General features: G+C 43.3%; 2 protein-coding genes across 8 annotated transcripts in view; one reads left to right on the top strand and one right to left on the bottom strand.

Moving 5' to 3' along the window:
• The window catches only part of mnta (MAX network transcriptional repressor a), a 16,133-nt gene extending 9,738 nt beyond the window's left edge, over positions 1 to 6,395 (top strand). For both annotated transcript variants that reach the window (XM_031861038.1, XM_031861037.1), the window contains 2 exons: positions 2,609 to 2,801; positions 3,030 to 6,395. In XM_031861038.1, coding sequence (XP_031716898.1) covers positions 2,609 to 2,801; positions 3,030 to 3,835 — 999 coding nt within the window. In that variant the 3' untranslated portion in view covers positions 3,836 to 6,395. The remainder of the gene's footprint in view (positions 1 to 2,608; positions 2,802 to 3,029) is intronic.
• A 293-nt stretch (positions 6,396 to 6,688) lies between these two features.
• The window catches only part of septin4b (septin 4b), a 37,986-nt gene continuing 17,539 nt past the window's right edge, over positions 6,689 to 27,135 (bottom strand). Inside the window, exons 1-12 of one of the 6 annotated variants that reach the window (XM_031860684.1) lie at positions 15,497 to 16,600; positions 14,251 to 14,571; positions 13,790 to 13,886; positions 13,588 to 13,674; positions 13,373 to 13,496; positions 13,145 to 13,279; positions 12,228 to 12,345; positions 12,004 to 12,105; positions 11,322 to 11,418; positions 11,019 to 11,181; positions 10,376 to 10,472; positions 6,689 to 8,957 (exon numbers count right to left, since the gene is read on the bottom strand). In XM_031860684.1, coding sequence (XP_031716544.1) covers positions 8,889 to 8,957; positions 10,376 to 10,472; positions 11,019 to 11,181; positions 11,322 to 11,418; positions 12,004 to 12,105; positions 12,228 to 12,345; positions 13,145 to 13,279; positions 13,373 to 13,496; positions 13,588 to 13,674; positions 13,790 to 13,886; positions 14,251 to 14,571; positions 15,497 to 15,691 — 1,605 coding nt within the window. In that variant the 5' untranslated portion in view covers positions 15,692 to 16,600 and the 3' untranslated portion in view covers positions 6,689 to 8,888. Of the gene's footprint in view, positions 8,958 to 10,375; positions 10,473 to 11,018; positions 11,182 to 11,321; positions 11,419 to 11,973; positions 12,106 to 12,227; positions 12,346 to 13,144; positions 13,280 to 13,372; positions 13,497 to 13,587; positions 13,675 to 13,789; positions 13,887 to 14,250; positions 14,572 to 15,496; positions 16,601 to 21,845; positions 22,094 to 27,135 lie in introns of those variants that run through there. The other 5 variants (XM_031860681.1, XM_031860680.1, XM_031860683.1 and 2 more) reach the window with 5 other exon arrangements.

Here is a 27,135-nt window from a genome sequence, read left to right as displayed (position 1 = left end):
GTGTGTGTGTGTGTGTGTGTGTGTGTGTGTGTGTGTGTGTGTGTGTGACTGTGACTGTGACTCAGAAAGACTTGAATTCTTGTGGTTTTCCAGAAGCACTCGACCACTTTCATAAGGAGGTACATAGCAGACAACTTTGATTCTAATTTGGTGTTTGTTCATATTTATAAAACCAGTACTTAAAGCAGAGCTGGACTGCCAAGCCGATATTATTTTATTGCAGATATATAGAGTTGGTTTTTCCTCTCAGTATGCACCAGTATTGGCCGATAATTAAAAGTAGAATTCTTCACCTATTCAACCAGATTAAACGTCTCATTAATGTGGATTTAATTGGGCTCAATCACGGTCTTCTCGTGTCTTCTATCTTTTGCCAAAAGAATATGTGAACCGGACTTCCTCTGAGTTTGTGTTTGTTTGTGTGACTGATGCAGTCCAAGCACAGACCGCTTGGCCCGTGCTTTTCTAATACTGGATCAGGACTGAAGACAGGTGCTGAATTACACAAGGCCTTACCTTTATCCCCCCTTTACTACACACTGTATATTGTAATGTAGACCAGTGGTTTCGCTGCGGGACCCACCATCACCCCTTAATGACACCCCCTCTCTGTTAACATCATTGTGGAACAGTGAATTAACGTGTTAATATTCTGAATATATTGGGCTCTCAGGTTGTGAGTGGGTACATTTGCTCCATATGAGACATATTTTAAGCCCCCCGTGGGATGAATTCACCTGTACGAGTCTGTCCAGTCATGGACAGACTCGTACTGTTCTGTTCTGGAGGATGTCCTGTGATTTGACTTTCACAACCAACATTATAATCGTCCTGCTCTGCTCTCTATATCCTCGTCTCTCCCCCGTGTGTCACGGTGTGTGTACATCTCAGTCGAGTCAGGAAACGTGTCAGAATACTCATATTTGATTGGCTGAGCTGCATCACGTGATGTGATTTACAACGCATTGGTCTGTGTTTCTCCTGCACCGCTGAACAGGTGCCGTAAATGCTGGATAAACTGCGCCGGTTAAAATAGAAGCACTTCGTCAAAATTTAATAATTCTCAATTATTTATCGGTTTTAGGTCCTGGGTCCGGAAACAACCGCAGTCCGCCAGTTAGTGACCCCTGTTCTATACTGTGAAATGGCCGGTGTCTATTGGCGTTACAAGGCATTAACGCTAAATACTGTTAAGGAGTGTGAATTAAAAAAAAAAAATCCCCTTCAAAATAAAAGCTTTATATTTTGAAGGGGATTTTTTTTTTCTTTCAGGCAAAGGCCCGCGACCTACTGAAAACGGGTGGGTCGCGAGTCACTGCTGTAGACGTACACGCCACAGACCACGCTGATGGAAATCTTTCTACATATAGCCAAGCACAACACGTGCACCCTTTCCTCAAGCCAGCACTCTGACACAAGATGACTTGCACATGTACTATACACTCATGAACACTAACGGGGGGGGGGGGAGTCCAGCCTTTGGGGAAATGGCTTTATGATCCCGTGTCATCAGGTTACTGCTAACAGATTCCACAGAGAGTCATTTCCCTGAGCCTCTCCCAGAGGCCGGAGTCTGTGTTCGGATACTTTGACCGTGCTGAGCATGACATGTAATAAATTATATGAAGTGTTCAATTTCAAAACACAAATCCCCTGACGGCGTAACTCGACCCTGCTGCCTGTATAACCTTAGCCAGCAGTTATTCATTTGGGAAAAGGTTGGGAATTGGCCTAGTTAAGGTTGCTCAACATTTCTTTTATTGATTTGCATGTGAAGTTTGATGTAGTTTTCCTACATTTCCTCCTCCAACTCTTCCTCCTGTTGCCGTGTACGGAGAAGTCCAGCTCACTTTGTTTTGTGTCAGCTGATGGGTTAAAGGAAATTGGGTCACAGAGAGCCGCTGCCTGGAAGCACCTCCAACTTTCCATACTCGTCTCTCCACTCCCTCCTTCTTCCCTTCCCCTCCCTTCCCTTCCCTGCCCCTGTGCTTCTGTAGCTCTGTTATTTTGCTCCCTGCACACAGGTTTTTATTTCTTAGACCTGTTCCATATTAATCCGCCATAAGGACAGCATTAACATTAATGGTAGTCTTCTATTGCGTTTAATTGGTGTGATGTGCTTTGTTTTTGAGCAGTAGACACCATTTTCCTTAATGGGTTGTACATTTTCTAGGACCCACTGGTTGCTATTAGTTTAATTAAAATAACTTAAGGCCACCCTGTGTTGAACTGTCTGTGATTACTTATCCGTTTCTGCAAAATGACAGTAACTAAACGTACAATACTTCCCCCTGAAATGTTATGAAGTATGCAGTTCTATAAAATGGAAATACTTAAGACAAGTACAAGTACTTCAAAAATAGTTTACCACAGTCTAATGCAAAACCATCAACTAAGGTGTCAAACATTAACATGGAGTTAAATCACCTCTGACACAGTGTCAACAAAAGCAACGCTTTACAAAGACTGGATTTATTTTGGTGCCGGTTATCGCACTCTAAAAAAAAACTAGTGACAAGTTGGCAGCTCACGCTGCCATGGAGCCACTCACCTAATTTTACAACCTTAATGATTTAAGAGTTTGACCATCTTCTGCTTTCTCTTTCAGACATTGAAGCGGAAAGAAAAGGAGTACGAGCACGACATGGAGCGACTTGCCAGAGAGAAGATAGCCACGCAGCAGCGATTAGCAGAGCTGAAGAACGAGCTGAGCCAGTGGATGGATGTGATTGAAATCGACCGTGTCCTCCGACAGACGGTACAGCCGGAGGAGGACCAGGCTTCCACCTCAACCGCCTCAGGTAGACTCACAGTCAGGGTCGGATCACTGGGGGCCTAAAGGCATGCCCCTGTGTTAATATTAGGAATATATTTTAAGTGATGTTAATCCTATGTGCATTTGTAACTGTTTTTTTTTTTTTTTTTTTTTTTTTTTTTTAAATGTAGGTGTTGGTTAAATGAAATGAACTGCAGAAATCACATTGCATCTGATAATACTGATCTAATTATTTCATCTGTTGCTGTGGCAGAAGGTGAAGACATAATGGAGGATGACCTGGAAGATGAGACTACGCCGAGAGCGCAGACTGCCTTACCCACCGTGCCTCAAACCATGAAACCTGAGCTGCGTAAGACTGCAATACCTACTCAGGCCCCGACCCTGACACCCGCCACTACCTCCTTCATCACCCAACACATCTCCATCCAGCACAAAGTCCCTCTGCACCAGCCTCAGCTGCACCCGCTGACGGTGACTCCTCATCAGCCGGTGTCCAAGCCTGCAGCCCCACTGGCACTCGCAACATCCAGCACTCGCATCGGCCCCGGTCAGCCCTTGATCCCCACCCACACACATATGGTGACCGCCTCCAGCTTACACCCCACAGTCATTGCCCACGCTTCAGTGTCTCACCCCTCAGTCATCCAAGCGGTCAACCACGTCATCCAGGGAGGGGGTCATAAACACATCGCCCACCTGGCTCCATCCACTACCACCAGCAGTGTCCAGTTGGCCCCCGGCCACCAACCCATCGGCCACATCACCGTGCACCCGGTGACTCACCTGAGCCAGCATCTACCGGCCCTCTACCCCCAACCGGTGGCCGTCACACAGTCGGCCATGGTCGGTCACATCACCCACACGCTGAACCACGCCCACCCGCACATGAACGGCACTGCGACTAGCCAACCAGCTGCCACCATTGTCGGCAAGCAGACAGCAGTGAGCACCCAAATGGTGACCCACCACCCACAGCTGGTGGGTCAGACGGTGCTCAACCCCGTGACAATGGTGACCATGCCCTCCTTCCCCATCAGCACTCTGAAGCTGGCTTGAACACGGCCAACAGGACCACCAAGGCTGGGAGACGGAGACGCCCCTCGATAGGGGAGAACCACAGGCCTCAGACCAGGCCACCGACGCGCCCAAAGTGAGGGCAGGAGAGCTGCTGGACACCTCTGATCCAGAGTTTCACTATCATCAAGAAGCATCGCAGCTGATATAAAGCCAGGAACATTCCTTCAACGAAACCTCTTTCCATACTAGTCCACCACGGTGTCCTGAAATCTTGAATTTAGGACATGGCTGAAAATCATCGTGTGTGTGTGTGTGTGTGTGTGTGTGTGGCAATATATGGGCAGATGATTAGACCCTCACTTGCAGATAATGGAGCAGCATTTATTTTCACATGAGCTTTTGCAGAAACTGCTTCATAGAGGGAAATGTTGCTACGCAAGTACCGTATCCATGTGGGCACCCTGTTACAGCGTTCATAAAGGTACTGGCTCCCCGTTATCACTGTGACTGCTGCGGATTAAACCAACAGCAGATCATGTAGTCGAGAGGCGACACTGGGCTGTGAAGCCTGTGACGTGTAGGATCAGAGTGCTAGACCCACCATAACCAGCACGTTGGGAATGTGATTTAGAGGAGCTCCTCCTCTCCAGCAGAAGGCTGCAGGGCTGGAGCCAAATCACGGACTGGACTGCATCCTGAGCAGACGCTGCAGTCCTCAGTGACTGCGCATACAGCAATAGCGCGCCCTGCTGGCTGCATGTGTTCAGTTTAATACTACTATCCCTGTGACAATGGAAAGAAAAAACACTTCCAGTTAAGTATAATGCCGATGGATATCTTTAAAAAACAGAATATGCCGTTTTGTCAGGGTTTGGTTTTTAGTGTTGGACACTCAAATTGTTACTTATCTGTAGTATTTGTCCTTCAAACTTACTGGCGGCTGTTCACAAGTTAAAGGATGAACTTATGTTTTTGTCACAGCTGCTAATTTCTTTTTAAATATTTCTGCCAAATAATCCGTTTTTAGATGCCCCCTAAATGTAAACACAACACAGTAGTGTGTTTAAATACTAAACGTGTGAGATACCGTCTCTGATGCTTACAAGGTAGGTGTGGGGGGGGGGGGGGGGGGGGGGGGGGGTGGTGGTGGAGTTGAGTGTTCAGAAGTTTTGAATGTGAATACGTAAAAAAAACAAAAAACAGGTCCATACAATGTAGTTACGTGTGTTTCTTTGCTGTCTTGCAAGGCAAATGGTCGTAGGATGTGTGTTTGCATGCTGTGAAAGCATGCCATGACTGTTGATTAGTGATGATCTTGAAAGCAAAGGAGCCATATAGCGGTGCCGTCTGTCGTGCTTTGCGGACTTCGACAAGTTGTAGTAGGAATGTTGGATTGTTTTGCTCAGAGTTGAAGCTCTGTTCATTCATAACGCGTTTGGATCGGCATAGAGTGATCTCAACAGCTGGCATAAATCCAATCAGTGTGTGTTTTTTTTTTTTTGTTTTTTTTCAAGATTATCCTTTTCCAAAGCTAGCACTGTGAACATTTATATAGTCTCAATGAGCAGCGGTTTAGCGTATCACTTGCTAGAACAGCAACATGCGGAGTTCCCCTTGTTTAACCTGAATGTACTGATCTATGAAAGGATGTGGAGTAGTGCGCTCAGCAGAAGTTAAGCCCTCCCCTTTTTTTAAAAAGAAAAATGCGATTACTTTAAAGTATCTTGTGTATGTAAAGTGTAACATTTAATACTGATTTTGTATTTTTAAGAGTTACTGTTGCTTGTTTCATCTGGAGAATAGCTTTTTATGTTCAGACTAATTGATATTGGTATTTGACAATATAGTTTTTTTTCAACTGGGACCATGTACAGTGGTGTATATCAGGGGGCGGCGACTACACAGACCTCGTCCCACCTTTATTAGCTGTGGAAAGTATTCTCCCCGTAATTGTTTTTTTATTTTGTTCTGATGCAATATGATTGAAGCAGGGACTCTTCATTTTATTTTTGACTAAATAATTGCAGAGATAAAGTAATGCTTTTTTTCACCCTCATTTTATGCAAATGATATCGAACAAATCATATTGTAGCAAAACAAAATGTGTACAAATGAACAGGGATTCGATACTTGAAGAAGCAACGATATACTTGTGTGTTTTCCCTATGGAGAAAGTTTAAGTTGTATATAGCCTGTAAATGTTGGGCTGCATTTAGATCTAACTATCATGTAAACAGCTGGGAAAAATATGTAAAATTAGAAATTTATAAAAAAATATACTTAATAAATTGTATCATGTTTACAAATGTCTGGAGCCGCCTTTTTGTTGTTTTTAACAAAACGTGTTTTTTTTTGGTATTGCAGCAATACAAAGTGATTATTTTTACCGTTATTTATGGCTGCAGTTAACCATTAGGTTAATTATCAGTTAATCAGGCGATCATTTTCTTGATTCATCGTTTGAGAAACTAAAAGGACATTTTTCACTTTTTAATATTTTTTTTTAAAGGGAGTTTAAGATGACCTCTTCAAATGTCTTGTTTTTGTCCAACCAACACCCAAAGATATTACGTTTACAGTTATAGTATATCATTAAAATATAATGTAAAATGACAAAATATAGTATATCAAAGGCATAGTATTGTATGTTGTAAAAAATGTCATTAACAGTATCATATTATAGTCTGTCATAAAAAGTCATAGTATCTTTTCTATGACGTATTAAACTGCCTTTTTTAACTATTATACTTTTTTTTATGACATACTTTTTGATGACAATTTTACGGCAAAAAGTCATAGTATAGTATGTTGGGGAAAAAAAGCGAAAAAAAAGTTAAAGTATAGCACATCAAAACAAAAAGTGATGATATATCATGTCGAAATAAAACAACATAGTATGTTGAAACAGTTTAGAAAAAGGAGGGAGGGCAGCAGATGCAGCTGTAAACCAGTTTTAGGGCCTTTACACACTGGGGCGGATTAATTCAGCTCTAATATATATATTTTCAAACCATTGTTTTTGTTAGTACATTCACTCAGACCGCTAATTTTACACGAGGGACTTTTTTTCTGATCTTTGACTCGGCAAATAAAAGGCATCAACCAATCCCGATGAAGACCACACAAATTACACTGAAGTGGAGTACAACCATGAATGAGGCTCCGCCGTCTGAACCAAGACAACAACAACGCATCAAATTCACTCAAAGTATTTTGCTGAAAGGAAGTTCATTATAGTTTACAGTAGCTTTGGTTATATACAGATTTGTTTCTGAAGATCTAGAAAAATGTATTCAAACAGTTAATGAGCCACAGGTGCTAGTTAATTAGCAATTAACTACAACCGTCAGTGAGCGTCACTCTAGGGGGCGGGGCCACACCTCCAGTTGTCCTAACGGTCGCTTATAACAGTGTGTAATGGTGGAAAATGTCATGTAGGATTAGTTGATTAAAATGTGTTACAGGTTAAACTCGTTTATTAAAATCAACTCATAGCATTAATTTCTGCTTACATTATCACAACATAAAAGCTAAACCCAATGCCCGGTGGAGACTTTGAATTACATTCATCTTTTATTACGATATTAGAATTTGTACATATCGTCTTCTTCATTTATAAATTTATTACATAAATATACTCCAAAAAGTAGGATAACAAAAGACAAATTTAATATAAAAAAAATTATAATCAGAAACAAAAGTATTACCTGACTCCGGGACAGAAGGTGGAGGAATGTCTTTTTTTTTTTTTTTAACATAAAGGTCACACAACAATGCATTGGTTTATATTCGGAACATAGAAACGATTAGCAAAATAATCAAGTTCAACCCATAATGTTTTTCATTACTCTTAGCTTGTCAATACAAAACTAGATTTGCACTTTGAAAAGGAAAATCAATTAAGTTCATCATTGTTGGCTTTGGTTACGTGAAGGTAAACGTTAAGCTAAGCACACATCCAATATTTGACATCCCTTGGACATAATTATAACCAAACTAAATAAAATAAAAAATGTCCTCCACCTCCTCTCAATATATTCTCCCCAACAATCAAGTAGCTACATATTTCCATTGCCCATAAATAACCTTATGATCACTAAATTGATCTGCAATCTGATAAACCTTCACACAACACATGCAAACAAAATAAATACACTGCATGGCCTTTGATGCAACCGTCGCCTTACACACTCGTCTCATGCAAATCAGAGGGTCTTGTCGTATCAAAGTCCTAATCCTCTCTACCGACTAACAGGTGTCATCAGCTCTGAACAACTCTGTTTTGGGGGAATTCTGCGATTAATAATAGACTTCTTTTGTCTTGTAAAAAAGGTGGATCATTTTAAATGCTGACATGGCAATCAGAACAGTAAGCGTTGCATTGAGTTAAGACCGGCTAACGTTGAGTGAAGCCACTAACATCCATGCTGTCAGGCAGCAGAGGTGGCGACTGTGATAAACATGCAGACACTGATGAAGCAAAGTTTAACTTAATCTAAACTCAGATTAAGATTAAACCAAATCAACCAGCAAGAACCTCAGGTGAAGGGAAATACATATAAAACAATCATCCAGACATAATGTCTAGCTGTGTAGTTTAAATAAAACACATAAAAGATGAAAAGCAGTACAACAAATATGTATGAGTGTAGTATAGAAAATTAAATTATTACAGTATGCAAAAAAAGAGTAGGTCACCACATGTAAACCTCATGTCAGATGTAAAAATAGAATAACCCTGTGATCATGTGGCTAAATACAATGTTCCACCCCCTCTCGCCATTAAAGTCTATTCAAACAAACTATTTAAAAGTTCTGACAAAACAGAAAACAGTGGAGTGGAGGGTCGAGTGTTTTGGCAGCAATGGTGCCGTAATGTCAGAGAGGATAGAGGGAAGCTGCACAACATCTTACCACCTCCTTGCAGGTCCTTGATCCAAGTGTTACGTGCTGTTGGGGAGGTTGAGCGGTGGCTGGGTGGACACATAAGGGACGTCAATGTTCTAGAAATGAATGAAGGTTTCCTGGGTCATTTTCTTTTTTTTTTTTAAATCCCAGTAACAGAGAGACATGGACGCGGGGCTGTCCTGTGTTAATAGCCGTCTTTCTGAGTGTGCATTTGATCCTGGATCCTCTCCAGCATCTCCTGCATCCGCCGCAACTGTGAGGAGAGATGAGACGAATGTTAGCGCCGCAGTTTGATTCGACACATCCACAAGTTTACACATCTACTGTTGCAATAATGGCAGTGTGCAATCTAAGGGGCGTCAACCTTCTATACAGGCTAATTATTTACACACGTGTGCACGGACAATTCAATAACACTCGGGAGAATAGACGGCTCTTTCTACATCACGGGACCTGTGCTGAACGGCTGCCTCCTCCACCTGCCACCTCATCTACACGACAGTGTATTACAAAGGCAGTAAAATGTACTCCTATCTGGTTAATCAGTTTATCACATGGAGTCATTTGGTTTTAGGGGGGGTCAAAAGACTCAAATTCAAATATTTGTTGTCTCCGATTTATCTCAACATTTGTTGGAATCCAGCCAAACTGAAGGAGACCCAACACAGACAGTCTTGTGCCGTGATTGTGCTTGCTGTAGTACAGTACGTGTCGAATATGGACAAAATATTTCCGTTTGTCCAGTTTCCCAACACATAGTGAGAAAGTACAGCGTCACCGTTATTACCGTGATTATTCTAAATTATTTTGAATAATGTCTTGTTGTCTGAACTACCCAAAAATATTCATGTTATTATAATCCAAGGTGAGAAAAAGTAACAAATTCTCCCATTTGAGAGGCTGGAAACATGAAATGTTTTGCAATGATTGAAACAATTCTTTTTTTTTTTTTTTTTTTTTTTTAAATCGCTTCCTATTAATGGATTGTTGCAGCTCTGTTGTCATGTTTAACCAGATTTTAATGCTGGTTACACACAAAAAAAAACAACTTGAAAGAAATGACGTCTTTATTTGACAAAATAAATAGATTTAGTGGGGAAGTGGGGATAACGATTGTGATCATTCACCATGAACAGATGCATCATCGGCTTTCTTTGGTTACTATGAAAACTCACACCCTGTACAACTATTTATTTAGCCTTTAAATATAATTGCTTGGGGTAAAAATGATTGTTGACTTCTAACAATACTAGTTCCTTGTATGCACCGCAGCTGCCACGGACCAAGTTCTTACCAGTGCAGGGTTAAACCCTCAGTGGGATTATGAGACATTGTTCTTTTCCTACCCACAGTTCAAAGGGCCAAAGGCTGCACACTTGCAAGGACAGGGGAGTCGGGGTTCGAATGTACAGTTACACCAATTCATGTTTTTTAAGGCTACTCATTGTCAGCCTCAGAAAACATGATCCTTCAAAGAAAGATTATGGATTTAAAAATACATGAGCGCACTACAGACACTCAGAGGGCTTCATCAGAGAGATCTCTCTGATCTGGGTGTGTCTCTGCGTCGGACTGAGGCTGTGAGGGCTCATGGTGGGCAGAACTGTGTTCAGACTCGTGCTCGTGATCATTTTGGTGGTGCGAGTCCGGTTGTTGTTCGGCGTGCCGTACCTCCTCGTCTTTCTCTCGGATGAGCTTTTCTGTCTCGTCAGCCACTCCGGGCACCACGGGGATGGGGAAGTCTGTGCCGCTCTCCCTGGTCAGTTTACTGCAGAGAGACGCACGTTGTAGAGAAATTAAACATTTATTGTACCACAAAGAGAGAGGCTGAAAGGCTAGATGGCATTGGTATTTAAGTGCACTACACGAGGCTACTAAGGATCACTGGAACATGGAAAATGCTTGATACACATACTGTGTCTGTAGAGTAATATCATGGTGCCCAGAAACGATGTACACAGACACCAGGTCAAGACCAGAGCTGTGTCTGATCATCAGTGTTAGAAGTCTTCTCAGCACAATCACAAAACTGTCATCTGCACAGCACGACACGTAAAGTTCTTTAAATCTAAATCTAACTAATGCTATTGACAGACCTTGTTAAAATACCAAATAAAAGAATCAGGATATAGACTTATTTACATGTGTCCGTGAGGATGAAAAAGGGGAAAAATCCATAATTTTAAACGATTTGCTCTTCAAAAACATTGGTCTTTAAATGTCTACTTATCTCTTGATATTAAAGTGTCTAGTATTTCTTCTACACTTCATTACAGTATGTAAAGGACCCCCCTTTGCTTCAGTTTAAGCGTACTTGCGGTTGCGCTCCTTCACGACCATGCGGGTCATGTTCTGGATGCAATGGGCTCTGTAGTTCTCATAGTGAGTCTCCCGGGTCACGTCCTTCAGATCTTGCATATGTGTGCGAACGAGCATGTTCCTCAGCTTCACGAAGTCACAGTGCGCCGGGTTCTCCACTGCAAAGAGAGCGAGGGTTCAATTTAAACTATATATTAAGCATTCTTCATAAACTGCCGGTACTGAATCATGCAGACAACGCTGACTAAACATGTACAAAAGACTTTAACTTGTGATGGAGGATGAGGGCGGGGCCTACCTTCTACGATGCCCCAGGGATAGAGACGGCCTCGCACCCTCTTCCCTTTGGCCTCCACCACTGTGTTGCTGCCGATCACTGCAAAGGGAATGCTTTCCTTGTTGGGGGAACAGAAAAGCATCGTAAAAATTAAAATGACGCTTCAAAGGAATCTGGCAGGGGAGGGCGTAGATGAGTTCAGGTTGGACCAGTGAGTGGTGCAGTGCAGATGTGTTTATTGTTGTTACGTTTTTTTACCTCTCCACATTTCCCTCCTCACTGCCACCTTTTCTTTCTTTCTCATTGCTGCGTACTCTCAAATTACTCCTAAAAATCCAGACTCCACTCCATATTTTTTGTCATAAATAACTTCATATTCATAATCTCTATTCTTCCATCTTTTATTCCCGTTAACACGGCGCTCTTATCAAGGACGGAGGCAAAGAGAGAGAGCAACACTGGCACAGTGAGTGTGTCCTTGCTGCCAGCGTATGATGCCAGGAGAGCTAAAAACAGTCGACTCATCAAGACCGTGAAGTCAGTAGTGGACCGACTTCCAAGGTCATGTGTTACATGGTTTATATGTTGTGCATAATATGTTTTTGGGCATAATCAGAAATCAGAAAAAGAAAATGTGTAATGATGTACTTGATATTAGTCTATTCTGATTCACCTGAAGACTTCTGGCATCTCTGGCTCGTACCTTTAGCTGATGGTCCTGCTGCTTAAAGTCCTCATCCTCATCGGAGTCACAGTCAGGGAACTGGTATATCTTGATACCGTACTGCTCGATCTCCTCTCGGATCTACGGGGAAACAGACGGCAGACAAAGTACAGAGTGAAAACACGCAGTTTGACTGTAAAAGCAGCGACGGTTTCATTTCAGGGATGAAGAGTTTGTGAGTGGTGACCGGGAGGCAGCCTTGCCTTGAATTTCTTTTTCTTGACCTCAGCAGGGGTGAGAGTGTCTGCTTTGGCCAAAATGGGGACGATGTTAACCTTCTCATGAAGAGCTTTCATAAATTCCACATCCAAAGGCCGGAGGCTGAAGGAGATATGAAACATACATAAAGTACTGTGAGACACGACACCCTCAAAGTGAACCGACACTACGTCCATCAGTGAGATATCTTGAAAACAGATTTCCATAAATGTCCACAAATGACAAATAATGCATCTTCGTGATGATCAAGCTGTTCTTCTGCCAATAAAAACGTTAGTTTTGAGCCTAACTGTAAGTATATGCTGGCAGCCCAAAGACATTGACTTGCAGACATAAGATGATGTCTCTTGTTGGTCAGCGGTGGCAGAGGTTTCCTCTCAGTGACCTCTTGGTCTCTAATGAGTAATGACTGACGCTCATCAACAGAGGGGGCAGTTTCTCCATCACTGCACTGTAAGGTCGACAGCAAATTGGTTCTATAATGAGCACAGTGATGTGGAACAGTGCATGTGCACAACTGCGTCAAAAAGCACCACATCAGCACAAACAAATGATTAGAGTGAAAGTTCTGCATTGGATGTAGATTCACCTGAGAGCTGTTTTAACTCTAGGCAGGAGGCCACCGCATTAACAACTCATGGGACTGACTGCGCTGCAAGTAAATACTGGTACACTGGAGATTTACGATAAAACTGAATACTTATGTGTTTGTGCAAAGTTGTATCTTAGCATGAATGCAATTTAGGGAACGTCAAAGGCAGTCACTGGTCTGATGTAAAATGCCAGCAGCACAGACGTCACCACTGCAGCAGAAAGAGGTGAACGTTCCTCGTTATTAGGGGCGATAAAAGAGAGCGAAGAGGCTAACTAATCCCTAGGAGAGCACGGGGGTTTGTCATACCCGTGACCAAAGGGTGAGATGAAATAGAGGCAGCAGTGCACGCGGTTGTCCTGGATGTTCTTGCGGTTGAGGCCACTCTCGTCCCTGAAGTACTGCTCAAACTGCTGGTCGATGTAGTCGGCCACTGACTTCCAGCTAGAGCAGAAACACACGAAGACGGTCAGTCTCGGAGGCAATGGTCGTTTTCTTTCCTTTCAGGTATTTCATTGAAAGATGTTTGACATGTACCATTCTGTGTTGTTTACAGCATCCCCAAACCCAGGCGTGTCCACGATGGTGAGCTTCAGTTTGACACCTTTCTCTTCTATATCCACCGTGTGTTTGGTGATTTCTACTGTTTGTGTGATGCGCTCTAGGGAAAGGACACAAACAGACCACTGTCGGGAAAATATTCAATAAAACAACAACAAAAAAAAGTACATCAAAAGCTGTGTCTCTCTCACCTTCAGCATTGAGCAGCTTCCTATCTTTATAGAGATCTGTGAGAAAGAGACTGTTGACCAAGGTGGACTTTCCCAGGCCAGACTCCCCTTCAAACAAAGAACAACAAAGAAGTAAAGAGCAAGGTCGGAGTCTTTTCAGTCTCTTCAAAGCAGAAGGTGGGCTTAAGATCAAATGTCTGCTAATGTGCAGACGAGGACTTACCTGCCACCATGAGCGTGAAGTCAAATCCCTTCTTCACCGACTTGCGGTGAACCTGGTTTGGCAGCGTTGCAAAACCCACGTACTCCTTGTCCTGGTCCTGAAAAACACACAGAAATAAGAAATAATACATCAGGGAAGCACACACTACCCTGAATATATGACTAGAACGACACAGCTCTGTTATCAACCACTCCAAAAGTTTAACACTCCCACAAAAGTTTGAAATAAACACCAAATGAAAAAGCATCACTGCCATCTCACAGCACTAATCACAACCTATTCCACCAGAGGAATATGAGCACAAATCTACCTGCTTTAAATAGCACATAAAGCAACATATTACAGCTCAGTCACATCCTCTCAACCTTCTCCATCAGCACATAAACAACATCGCCTCCACAGCAGAACTGAACCACACAGATCTTGTTCATCCTGTCTGGGGTTCCTTGACCCAGCGTTACCTCGTTATTGTTGTACGGGTCATATCGGCCCCAGGGGCTCTTGGGCCTGGGGACTGACGACAAGTCAAACTCCACACTTTTGCTCTGCGGCACGCTGGGCTCTGAACAGGAACCCGACTCCGCCCGGCCCGCCACAGGGGGGCGCAGATGTGGCGGAGTCTGAGGGCGGTCTTCGCCCTCAGCTTCCCCGTCTGCGTCATCGGGCTCATGGCCGTGATGGTGGTGGTGGTGGTGTGTGTGGTCACGGTGGCCGTGCCCTCCTTGGTGGTGAGGGTCTTGCATAATGTTCTCCACCTCTGAGTCGTCTGAATGGCTTGAATGCTAGAGAGACACCACGGTGGAAGGGGGCGGATGAGGCGGAGGTAGAGGAACGGGTGGAAACAAAAAAACACAGGGCGGAGTGGAAAGTTCAGGTTTCATTGTGGAAGGGGAAGGGAATCGAGATCCAGAGGGTGGAAAATGAACACTTTTAGAAACGGTCGCAATATGTTATGGTGACGTAAAATAATGCGACATGAAAGGAACAGCTGGTTATCACCGTCCATCATCATTAATGAGGATGGATCATCTCAGGCGAGCAACAACACCAGACGTCTATCTCGGTGTATTTGCGTGTTATTTCATTACTATAACACTAATATTGAATGAGCTGTGATACGTGGACATGCATATAATGGAAGCAGAGAGTGAGTTTTTCCTCCATCATGGATTATAAATCTGCTGAGCACTTCATAAATTTTGCAGCGCTAATGTGAGGCCAGAAGGTTTTCTTTATGGTTGTTATTAGAGGACAGGCATTAGGGTACATAAGTTCAGCCTTATACACACTAAGCTATCAGAAATAAAGCTAAAATTAAAAATGAAATGTAAGAGGATACATAGCTGAAGTGTAGGATGCTGTGCATATTCTGCACTACAGTTACCACAAACTAAAGTCTCCCTGCTAGTCGAGCACAAAGTAAATTATGCAGTGGTCCTCAGAAAGCAATGAGGCAATTTAAATTCAGCAGTAAGCCCGAACTGTGACTCATGTTATGTTTACGCCCTATGTACGAGCTGAGGGGTAAAAGTACGGGGCAGAACTTAAACTTATAAGATACTAGTCTGTATGAAAAATATCTATATATTGCTTTTGGCGAGGCTCACCGGGTTAAGTTGACTAAATCACATAAAGTCTGCCACTAGAGGGGGGATTTAATGAGGAGTTCAGGTTTTCTTGGAGGGGGGGTGGGGGTGTCACTGGTACCTGTTCAGCATCACGGTCCCTGCTGTGATTGGGGGAGGCAGGGCAGGAGTCATGCTCGTCTGATGAAGAGTGAGCCTCATGGTCACTGTCCTCCATTGCAACTGGGGCTACAGTGCACTCTGCAATCTCCAACCAGAAGGGCGCACACACGCGGAGAGGTTTACCGGGACAAAGGGGGACAGGGAGGGTCGCCATGAGGGAACAAGGTGCGTGAGGTTCAAGAGCCGGGAGCAACGGGACAAAAGGAGGGACCGATCGGGAAAGACGATAAAACAAGACGGAAGAGGAAAAGAAAATAAATTAAATAAAGCAAAAAAGTTACGACATATAAAAACAACAACATGCCATTTACCAGAGGAAATGGTGTGATTGCAGTGCAGATAAGAGGAACCAGAGAGAGATGATTGAGCGATGCTTAATGGCATTTTGACACCAGACCATTCAGTGTTTCAGGCACCAACAATACACCAGCCCAGCCCCATGTCAGAGCCAACAGATCATCTGTGCCAGCTGCATAATGCAGCGAGTCTTTGAAAGTTTGATGAAGAGCAAAGTAAAAGATGCCGAGTCACACTTCTGCCAAAGGGTGTCAGGTATTTAGAGCCACTCTGGAGTCAATGATCACCATTTGTTTTATTCGCTTACAAGGTAATATCCTCACTAGGAAGTATTTTAAGCCTGAAGCTAAATTTCGACAGATTGTTAAGTTTGATATCCCTCCATCACTGTAAACCTCACATGTAATCTTTCACCCGTACACGGTCCGTGTCCTCCGTCCGCGGCCTACAGTTTTAATTAAGCTTTAGAGCTTTAGGGCAGAGGAGAAATTGATAGTTTCACAGTTTGAAAAGCAGTGACCTGCTTTCCTGTGCTACAATCAAAGCACAGAGATCAATGTCCAACATGGCGGATCCTGTGACCCACATAAAAGAGATGGTCGATCGCAAAGCTCCGACAACTTTGGAGCAGAACCGCCGACAACAATATAATTAAATTTCCATCTGTTTGATTTTGGTGGGACAACCAAGATCATCAGATGTAATCTCTTGAGAAAATCACAACTGCCGTGCATACAGAAACAACATCAAACCACAAAAGTCTTCATCTTTAGTAAAAGGGGATCCCAAAAGTTGCATCACAAACTCACAGAACCCCCCCCCCCCCCTACACAGAGCCTCACCTGTGGTACCTTTAATCAGCACGTAAAGCCTCTTCTTCTTCTTGCCTCCGTGTTCACTGCTCGTCATGCCCGCTCCAGCAGGAAGCAGAGACCCGAGGCTCCAGCATTTATACGCCTCCATCCCAGAGGACACAGGGACCTTCAGCCCCATCGAGCTACTCAGCGCCCCCCCACCCCCAGAGAACTGGTCAGCAGAACTGACGAGCCGCGCATCACCGTTCACGCCAAGAACACGCTGTGATGCTGAATCTAGCAGTATAGAGCTCTTTATGAAACACAACACAACATACGAGGACAATTAATGCTATTCTCCAACACACGTGCACATTGATGGTTCAGTAAAGAGTCATGACAAACCTCTACAGTGAATACAACCTGTGTATCCAACCAAGAGCCACTTGAGCTGCTTAGCATCCCCATCATGATCAAAAGATGATATACTAAACACAACCTGCTGTGCTAATGAATGCACTAATTAAGCTTATAAATAAATTAATTAGAAACTATTTAAATACCAACGTACTTTGCCTTCATGTTCCACATTAAGCATTGAGGAGATTTCCTCATTCATATGCAAATCTAAGCAGCAAGTTGCTCCAAAAAATGTAATCCGACCGTCTCCTCCGTGGGGTGTTTGTCTTCACAAGACACACACACACACACACACGATGACGTGGTGTCTGGGATAAAACCACACACACACTTATTATTCATGTTTAGCAGCAGATGAAACACTTTGAACATTTTCTCTATTTCTTATGCCGCATTATAAACTTCAAAACCTTTACATTTACACGTACGTTATCTTCTTGAGGAGTGTGTGTGTGTGTGTGTGTGTGTGTGTGTGTGTGTGTGTGTGTGTGTGTGTCTTTCCCTCAGTGGACCCTATACCTTCTGAGCTGGGTCAGAGGTTTCTGTCCTCTCAGCCACACATGCTATCTGGTTACACATTCTTTAAGTCGACGTGAGGCATTGCTGTGTGCAGGTGCTGGACTCACTTTCCACTGAGCACTCTGAAGTCAAAACTGGAACGCGATGCCACATTTTCCTCTCCAACCGAACCAGCCAGTTTATCGGCCCGTGATGTTATTAGTCTTGATAGTTAAGGTATAAATACACAGTTATAGCGGAAAGGGTTTAAGGCACTCGAGAAGGGAAGGAATTTCACTGTTGTAGGAATCTCTTTTTTAATACATGTCTGCCCAGGAGGCCAGAATCACAGGTTTTCTTTTGAGCTCTCGATTTGATATCCGGACAGGAGAGAAAAAAAAGGAGGTGTAAAGGATCTCAGGAGAAAGCAGATGATCACAGCTCAAGCACAAAAGTGTTTGGAAAGCACGATGTCCTCGATAACAATCAGAGCTGCTTGGTGTTCCTGGCATCAGTATTAGCAACCCCTCCTGGAGGAAAACGAAGATGGGAGAATTGTTACGCTTCAGTGATCTCAGAAGTTCAACCGAGAGGAGAGATTTGATTCGATTCTTACTGTGAGAACTTTTTCCACACGCAAACATTTCCACTAGTCCAGAGCTTCGTGAGGCCCGTTTCTCCCGTCACACAGAAGCAGTTTAACACTCGATCCTTTGCTGGAATTTAATCCCACTCAATCGCTCTTTTTTTGCGTCACTCGCTGAACAGTTTTCCACAGATCAACCGCAGGTGGAAGTCTGACTGTGCAGGGACCTGTGCTATAACTGTTCAACTCTCCAAAAAAAAAAGGAAGTCAATCAGACATGCCGAAGTTTATTATCATAATTTAAGTTATTAGTGTTTTGAACAACAACAACAACAACAACGGGACATATTGTTTCTTTTAAAATTAGTTTTTGCATGCTAACAAACCGACCACATAGTTCATTGCAATGACATAAAGCATGCTAAACATTAATAATACACATTGTGTGTGCAGTTTATATTATTATACTGTTAAAAACAACACATGGTTTTGTTTATCTTTATTTGTTTACCTGGTGAGCTTAAAGATCACACCGTCTGGATGGATATAGACGAGTGCAGCTAATTACTTCTCTGCATGATCCATTTATATTTTCCATGTTATGCTATTGGTTCATATATATTCCAATAAGATATTCACTGATGTTTCCTGTAAGTCTGCCTGCTCCCATTAACCCCAATAGCTTCTGTGTCTCTCTCTTTTGACATTTTAACCATTTTCCGTCCTAATTCTGACCTCACCTGATGAATCAGATCCATAATTTAGATAATAACATTTTTAAATATTAGTGATATTGCATAGGTCTGGATGAGTCTATATTATATCCTAACATTGTTAATATTTGTTTAAGCTTTAATTGTCAGATGAGTTTTAACAATAAAAACTATATATTCGCATTGTTCCCTCCCTGCTCAGATGGCATGCTTCTATCATGCATGAATTGTAGTTTCGTTTGTGTTTTAGGAAGTTTGCCCATAGTTAAGTGTCAAATACTCTAATATCATCCAAAGTCAAACATGTACTATCTGCCAACAATCTATATCTGTGTTGTGCACGGCCACACTACCAGATCACAGCCAATAGAAAACCAAAGTCAGGCTGTCGTGTGTGTAGCAGATAAATCAATATACTTAGGAAACACATGATTGACGGTCCATACAAACATCAATCCAGCTCTGGTGAGCCATAACAACACAGAAAACACACATCAGTCATTGTTCCTTTAAAATAAAACATGCTTTGTCAATTAAAAGTAAGAGAACCAACAAAACACTTAACTTTGAGTACGATTGCATCTTTGCAGTATTAATTAGACGATGTGTGAAAACAGTCTTCTGTATCTAGAATAAAACCTAATGGGCTCCGACATCAATTTCACACATTTTCCTTCGGTGGCCTCACAGAGTCTCCCACTGGAACGAGTCACAGCTGAGACCTGAACCAATTACAATTTCCATAACTAGTCAAACTGACATTTCCGTTCCTCTTGAGGGTTCGGTCCACCGTGACTAATCAGCAACCTTTATCAGCTGTCATGCAGAGTTTCGGATAAATAAGCCTGAGACCCGGTGAAACCACATGGAGCTGGTTCAGGTCCAGAGCGGCTTAATAAAGCTGAGGCCCTGGAGCGAGACACATGGACAAAACACAACTTCAGGACTACTTTGATACAAACACACCTTCATATACAGTGATACAACTCAAGCCTACGTGGCTTTAAATACTTCCTCACATTACTTCAAACATTTTCTAATAAATTAGACATAAAGATATGTGGACAGGAACGTTAAGTCTTAATGAAAGCATCCGTCTTTGTCAACAGCTGCTTCTTTGGCATTTCCTGCAACACATGAGTCGATGCCTCTGAACGGACGCTTATGCTGAACTTAATCTTGTGCTCGATCTAAGATTTGCGCTCTGCAGGAGATGCTGGAATGTCCCGTTTGTCGTGTGAATTGAGTAAAGTGGAGCTAAAGCAGCTATTTGACCACAGAGCAGTTTATTGCGTACACAGGGATCCGATACTTTTAATGAAATGTAATAAGCACTCTGAGGGGCAAATGGCAGGTTGCTGCACATCTACAGAAACAAATGCCCTCTCAGTGGAAGCTTATCAAGGAGACCATTGTAAGTAGGCTCTTGAGTATGTCAGAGACTTGTGGGATGTTCTATGAGGAGACTAGAGCCCATGCAGTCCCTGAGAAACAATTGAAGGACATGAAACCCGTTTCAACCTGAACACGTGTGGTTTGCTCCGCTGCTTTGTTAGTGTTGGATCGTGGTAGTGGTTTTGGCTGCCACGGTGCTGACAGATGATGATTTGTTGCATGAAACACAGCGGGGGGGGGGAGCCCACTTGGAATGCTCCCTGTACGACATGGGAAATGCAATCAGAAGTTACAAAGAAACTATACGCCGTGTTGTTATTGACCTTCTATGATGAAAGCAGATTTCAGCCTGGGAGGAAATGCAGTCGACAGAGTCATTTATAATCCAGCTGCAATGATTACAATGCCATTATTCAATGAATGCTTAAATCATTTTTGCCTTGGCAAGCTTCGCCCCTGCTGGCAGGAATGCTTCCTTAAACTGGAGGCTGCTCAAGTGTGGGAGATGGAGCACACAGTGCAGTAACCGATTTGTATGCTCTGATCTTAAGCTCCTGTTGCATCTGAGACAGCCTTTCGAGAAAAAAAGAATGAATATAAATGTGGATATTCAAAGGCATTCACCAGAAACAACGCTCTGTTTATCCCGATGTTAAAAAAGTGAATGTTGTGGAAAGCAAAGGCTGAATAGCAGTGAGGTTTCCCCTTGTGGCGAGGCCAGTAGCAGGTGGTGAAGTGAGCCATGTGCGCCCTGTGTGAATGCTGTGGTTGTTTGGATAGTTATAGCAGGACTCTGTGTGGAGCTGGCTCAGTGCAGAGGGAGAGAGGGGGAGAGACAGAGAGAGGGGGACAGAGACAGAGAGACAAAGAAAGAGAGAGAGAGAGAAAGAGACAGAGAGAGAGAGACAAAGAGAGCAAGAGAAAAAGAGAGACAGAGACTGAGAGAGAGAAAAAGAGAGCGAGAGAGATGGAGAGGGAGAGAGAGAGAGAGAGAGAAAGAGAGAGAGAGAGTGAGAGAGAGAGAGAAATAGTCCTCCTTCACCACACAATAGAGCTGATCAATTTCCACGTGACCTTAACTCCACATATTTAGTGAAACAGAAAACACAATTAAGAGTTTCTCTTGAGGTTCAAACTCACAGGACGAGAAAGAGATGCCTAAAGGAACACTAAAGGAACCTGCATCTCTGCCCCAAATGAATTCCTGTCAGAGTCTTCCACCATCAGAGACACTCAGACACTCTCAATGCATTAAGCCGTCACATCGGATCAATACACGTGAGCTTTAACATCTTAGAGGTGGACAGCAGGGAAAAAAGCTCAACACTGTGTTTCTGCAGTCATGTGGAAAACTAAAACCTCTCAGTAGCTCTGCAGAAAAATCATCATTATTTATATGTTCATAGAGTAAAAAGACATGTCACATGTCCAGCTCACGTGTGGATAATCTATACGCTGACACATGTGTATATGCAGCAGAGAGGAAACCTGCAGCCACAGACGACCATGTTGGACAGTTAGAAAGAAAGAAACACAGAGCGGTCCACAAACAGAGAGATATACTTAATTGCAGGGTCAGCTAGAAGAAAAGCAACAAGCACATACCTCTGTATCACCGTTTGTTTCTGTGTCCGCTGCCATGTCATCTGTTCAGTACCAGTATTGCTTTAGTTCCACCAGACAGCCAGAGAAGAGACAGAAACCAGTACAAAAAGAAGCCTTTGGAAAGCTGCAGACTGAGTGTCACTTCTTTAGTTTCAGGGCACCCCACGTTACATAAGCATACCTATTTTCTCTGCCTCACCAATCAGATGGCATTCAGTTCTCTTCCTACTCCGCCCGCCCCCCCCCCCCCCCCCACACACACACACACTTGGACTGGAAACCTCTTTCTTTTTCTTTTTTTTTTAAACAGGTACACCATCTATCTCTGCCACTCTGCATCTGGAGGATTTCAATAGCCCCGCCCTGCTCTCGTGTTTTGGCCAATCTGCTGCCGATATGCAGATGAGCCGAAGTGACGGCAGACCGTGTCTGCAGAGGCGTCCCGGCTTTAGGAAGGTGACGCAACATCTGCCCTGTCACCTTGCTGCAAGCCTGTCGTGCCCTAAATCCCACAGCCACACATGTGGGATCGCACAGATCTGTGCACAACGCACACACAAACACATCTTCATCACTACTACAAATGTGCATGAATGAAGAGCGTAGATATGTCTCAACTGATACAGAAATCAACTACTACTGAAATAATATAAGGTGTGGAAATAAAAAAAATAAAAGATATAGGAAAAACAACAGCAGTATGCACAAGACTTCTTACAATGGCTGTCACATCCAACCCAGACCCTCCAGCTGGCAATACCAGGACCAGAGTGGTACAAGAGGAATCTGTGTGTGTGTGTGGTCATTCATGGTGGGGAGGAGAGGTGACTTGTGGCCTACATGCTACAAATAATCTTTTCATCTAATACATTCTCACACACACACACACACACACACACACACACACACACACACACACACAAATGGGCCACAAAGCCCTTCCATTAATCTTGATTGATCTCTGAGCTTTGCAAGTCTTACAATACTCACACATTCTTAAGGAATCAGGGTTTTGTGATTAAGTCATTGCTGTGGATGTTGTAGGGAAGTGAATGAGCTTAATGAGTCTCATCTAGATACTGCCTGGCTTATAAAAAGAGATATTTTAGAGACCGTGACTTGTCTAAACCACAAAGACAGAGCTCTGGTTTGAAAAGTTCAGCTTGTGTCTGGGATATGATCTCCAGTACTTCAGTTCAACATGAGGAAGAGAGGAAGAGAGAGAGAGAGAGAGAGAGAGAGAGAGAGAGAGAGAAAAAGAAAAAAAGAAACACAATTTAGCTGAGAATTCATTCTCTGCCTGTGGGAGGAAGAACTAAACGTAACACGATCCCAATCTTAATAGCCCACACTGCAAAGTGTGCCAACTTACACAGCAGTAATAACTACAGTAAGTAGTAGACGGATAGCAACACAAACAGTATCAGGTCAACAGACATGCCAGTCTAACAAACCACACAGTAGGCAAATCCGCTCCTAAACCCCCCCATGCATTTCATCTTACAGACGGGAGACGATACTTCCTGTAAGGAAAGACTCAGGGGGAATTCAGGTCTGCGTTAATCCTCTCTGGCTGGCCCTCATCATGAGGGTGATTATCATGGACCATCTGAAAGGGCTGACAGAGCCCGAGGGATGGATGGCTTTAGATATACCATCTCAGGCCGCACGCACACATTCAAGGACATGCATCAACGTATACTGTATGTTGGCACACACACACGCACAAGGGTCAGACACACCAGACATGACAGTGCCGTCTATGGTGCTGTGAGGATCACATGACCGGCGGTAATTAAATTGTCTCTTTGTCCCTGTTTACATTGGGAGGTCGTCTGGCTCTGGTCCAGCAGGACTGGAATGAGTTCCTTGATATAAACCAAATCAACATCTGCAGCCGACAAACGCTGGTATACAGAGAAAGACTAAAGTCGACAAACCAAGAAGAGAAGCCTGATCCACAAAGCAGGACTGTCTGTGCTTAAATCTCATTTACTTATTGTGGAGGACGCAGCTGTGCCCCATGGGAACACACAGCGGAGAGAGGGCAGTGCCACCTGCTGCTGATGACTGGAACAAACAGCTGGACTACAGACGAACAGCTGTAGACGTAGCTGTGGGTGTGTCACGGAGGGCATTTATTGTTTGTTCACATGTGTGTTTGGCCTTTTTTGACTTTTAGTAGCAGAGAAGCACCGGTGTTACTTCTGACATTGACGACGGTTTTGTTCAGTTAAAAAGCCACGACAGTGACTCAGCATGGAGAAGACCAGCACCCTGAACTGAATATGTGAAGGTATAAAACAGAAAAAAGGTTGGGCGATTTAGTTATGAATAATAATATTTTCTCTTGTATCAATATATTTTACAATATAAAAACAAATGGAGAAACCTCATATAGTTAATGCTTATCAGAATCGACTGTGTGCAGCTGTTAAGCATTACAGACAACCTTGTATTTATTACAGTTGGCTTGGAATGACGATCATATGGTCACAATATGGTTTCCACTAGAAGTTGATCTACATAATGCCCACACCAGCTCTGAACACACCGACAACCTCCACCCCGAGCACCAGCAGTCCCGTGACTTAGCCTACGACACGGTGATTAGTGCGAGTTTGAGAGGAAAATCCAGGAAAGAATGAAAACCTGTGCAGCTTGAGGTCAACAGGAAATATGCAGAAACTTTGAATTGGATATACATTTTTGAGAAACTGGATGAAACGTGTCAGCAGCTCAGTAACAGTCAGTGGATGCTGACGCCCTCTGAAGCAGATATCCACCAGGAACATAAATATCGCTCAACAATAGCGAGGAACGCTGGATCTGCTGAACTTACACTTCCTACACTTCCTCCTCCATTCAATTAAGGCTCTTTATCTGACATGGAGAGATTCCTGTTGGAAAGCGGCTAAAGCTTTTTCTCACTTTGTTTTTTCCCCTCCTTGAGAAGGTGGCATGGTCCAACAAAAGGCTCATGTGGCTCTGGAGAGGAGGAGGGGGGGGGGGGGGGGGGGGTGGTCTCTCTGCTGTTCCACTTGAAGAAAGGGAGAGAGGCTTTTCCAGATTGAAAGAGAGGAATTCCTTTGTTCACTTTGATTCATTTTAAATCACACAGTATATTACAATCCACAGTCATTTACAGGTTTAGGAGGGACATAGCTGGTATCTACAGTGTGTTCATGGGATGCCAGATGTATGGCTGCTGATTTAGCTACATTTGCTCTATTTTACTCATTCATCTGGACAGAGATCTACAAAACTAATTTTAAAAAAAAGCAGAAAATAAGGCAATTATGGCCGTAAGAACGGTGTTTTGGGGCGTGTGCACCGTTCTGTTTGTAATCTTTTCCAACAGTTTGAGAAGTCTGAACTGCATCATTAGCAAGAAGCATGGACGGTATAATGTGACCTCGCTGAATTAAGAAACAATTGTTCTAAATATCAAGCAGATTTTAGTGCTTATCGAAATCAGATAAGCACACACAAGACGCTGGAATTACTCTACAGAAGCCACAACAAAGGGTCCGCTTCCCCCCCGAGCTCTTTCATATCACCATCTCTGGCAGAGACCTGGGTTTTTAAATGAGTTGTACTGTTTATTCTCATCCATCATTCATAATGAGAACCAGGAGTTATTACGTCCATTGGTTTCCAGTGACTTCCAGAGAGTCGAATCATGAAAAGAACCCAGATTAAACTGACGTGGACCTTGTCTAGAAAGGTGCTATTGATATTTAGTCAACACCTGTGAGGCGAAAGGCGACGACAGACAGAACAAGCCCAACATCTGCTGGGCGGTGAACTCTGTTTGCCCCGGTGAAAGGTGAAAGGAAGTCACCGGGGTTGTTGCGTGGACTCGCTTCTGCAACAGTGAGCTCCAGCCAGCGTAACTCCCACATCACACGAACACTAAACCACCGTGTGTGATGTGCTGGCTCCTGCCGGGCCTTATCTCAATGCTACTGAAGAAGGCGGAGTCTGAAGTCAGAGCCACAGATCTGCTGAAACAGTGCTTTGTGTCTGGAACAGATTCAATGAGAGCTATGACATCAGTGTCTGGACCGGGGTTTCCCGTCTTGCCAAATGTGCCAATCAAGTGGAAACAAACTGAAAAGTAGTTTCTCAGATTCATTACTTTTGCAACAACGGATTAAGAAACCGCAGTCGTCGGTCCCCCGGGCAGGACGTGTTGGGAGGCTGACTGTTCATTACAACATGAGCTTTATGCAAAACAAGTTTGACTACGGTGTAAATTTGCACTGGAGGCAAAAACACAAGCCTGGGAGATGATCTGTGAAGTTCAGCTTTACTGCTACATTAACATTATCGGCCCCATGTCAAATCTGAGCTTGGCGTAAAATATAAACGTGCTTTTGTTGAGCCCTTTATTAATAAGCATTGAACGTGCGACCCAAAACCAGCAGCTGTGTGTGCACTTTAAAACCGTTTCCCAGTATCCACCCAACTAATATATACATCTCTTCACCTTCAACCATCTGTTTTATTAGGTGAGGTGGATGTGACTCCGCAGGAAGAGCAGCTCATCCACTAAACGCAGGATTGGCGAATCGATTGCCGGCTTCTACGGTCAACATGTCAAAGTGTCAGACACTGAACCCCAAATTGCTCCTGACGGTTACATGTCAGTGTCTTGCATGGCACTGTGTTCTCCCACACCACATCCATTGACACATTATCATATGATGTCCTTCTAGGGAGCAGAGTTCAGCTATGAAACAGGCGTGATGTTTGTGGGAGATTAACAAGTGTTTATTGAGCTGGTTGTGGATAGCCATTGTTGTTAAATGCAACATATTGTAAGATGGAGCTGGTGTTTATAAGGCCTTTTTACAACTGGAATTAAATCTAGTTAGATTTAGCTAAACATAAAGATCTCTGCTAAACTTAGGGATCAGTAGGACAGGAGATATTTGAGCTGACGATAGTAACATGTACTAGTCAGCACAGAAAGGATCAAACTTTCTCATTTCATAATCCTTTCATGTCCTTTCACAGGAAAACCTCCAACATCTGCAATAACTCAGATCGTCTCTTGGGATAAAAGATTTCAGAAATAATAGGATGAAGGATTTCTGATGCATGTTATTGCAAATGACGTCGCTGATATCAGAAATATACTGACCAAAGAAGAGGCAACACATCACTGCACAAACGGGCTTCTAGACTGCTGCGGTGAACCGTAATGTATATTTGAGCGAAGAGCTCAATGTAACACACAAACACGTGAATACACACACGACAGGCCTTTAAGCAGATGGTCAGT

Source organism: Anarrhichthys ocellatus, unplaced genomic scaffold (genome assembly GCF_004355925.1).
Source record: "Anarrhichthys ocellatus isolate YVR2014 unplaced genomic scaffold, GSC_Weel_1.0 scaffold24, whole genome shotgun sequence".
In the NCBI taxonomy this organism is placed as follows: domain Eukaryota; kingdom Metazoa; phylum Chordata; class Actinopteri; order Perciformes; family Anarhichadidae; genus Anarrhichthys; species Anarrhichthys ocellatus.
The sequence above is the reverse complement of the archived record's forward strand: the minus strand, read 5'-3'. Positions and strand labels throughout refer to the sequence as shown.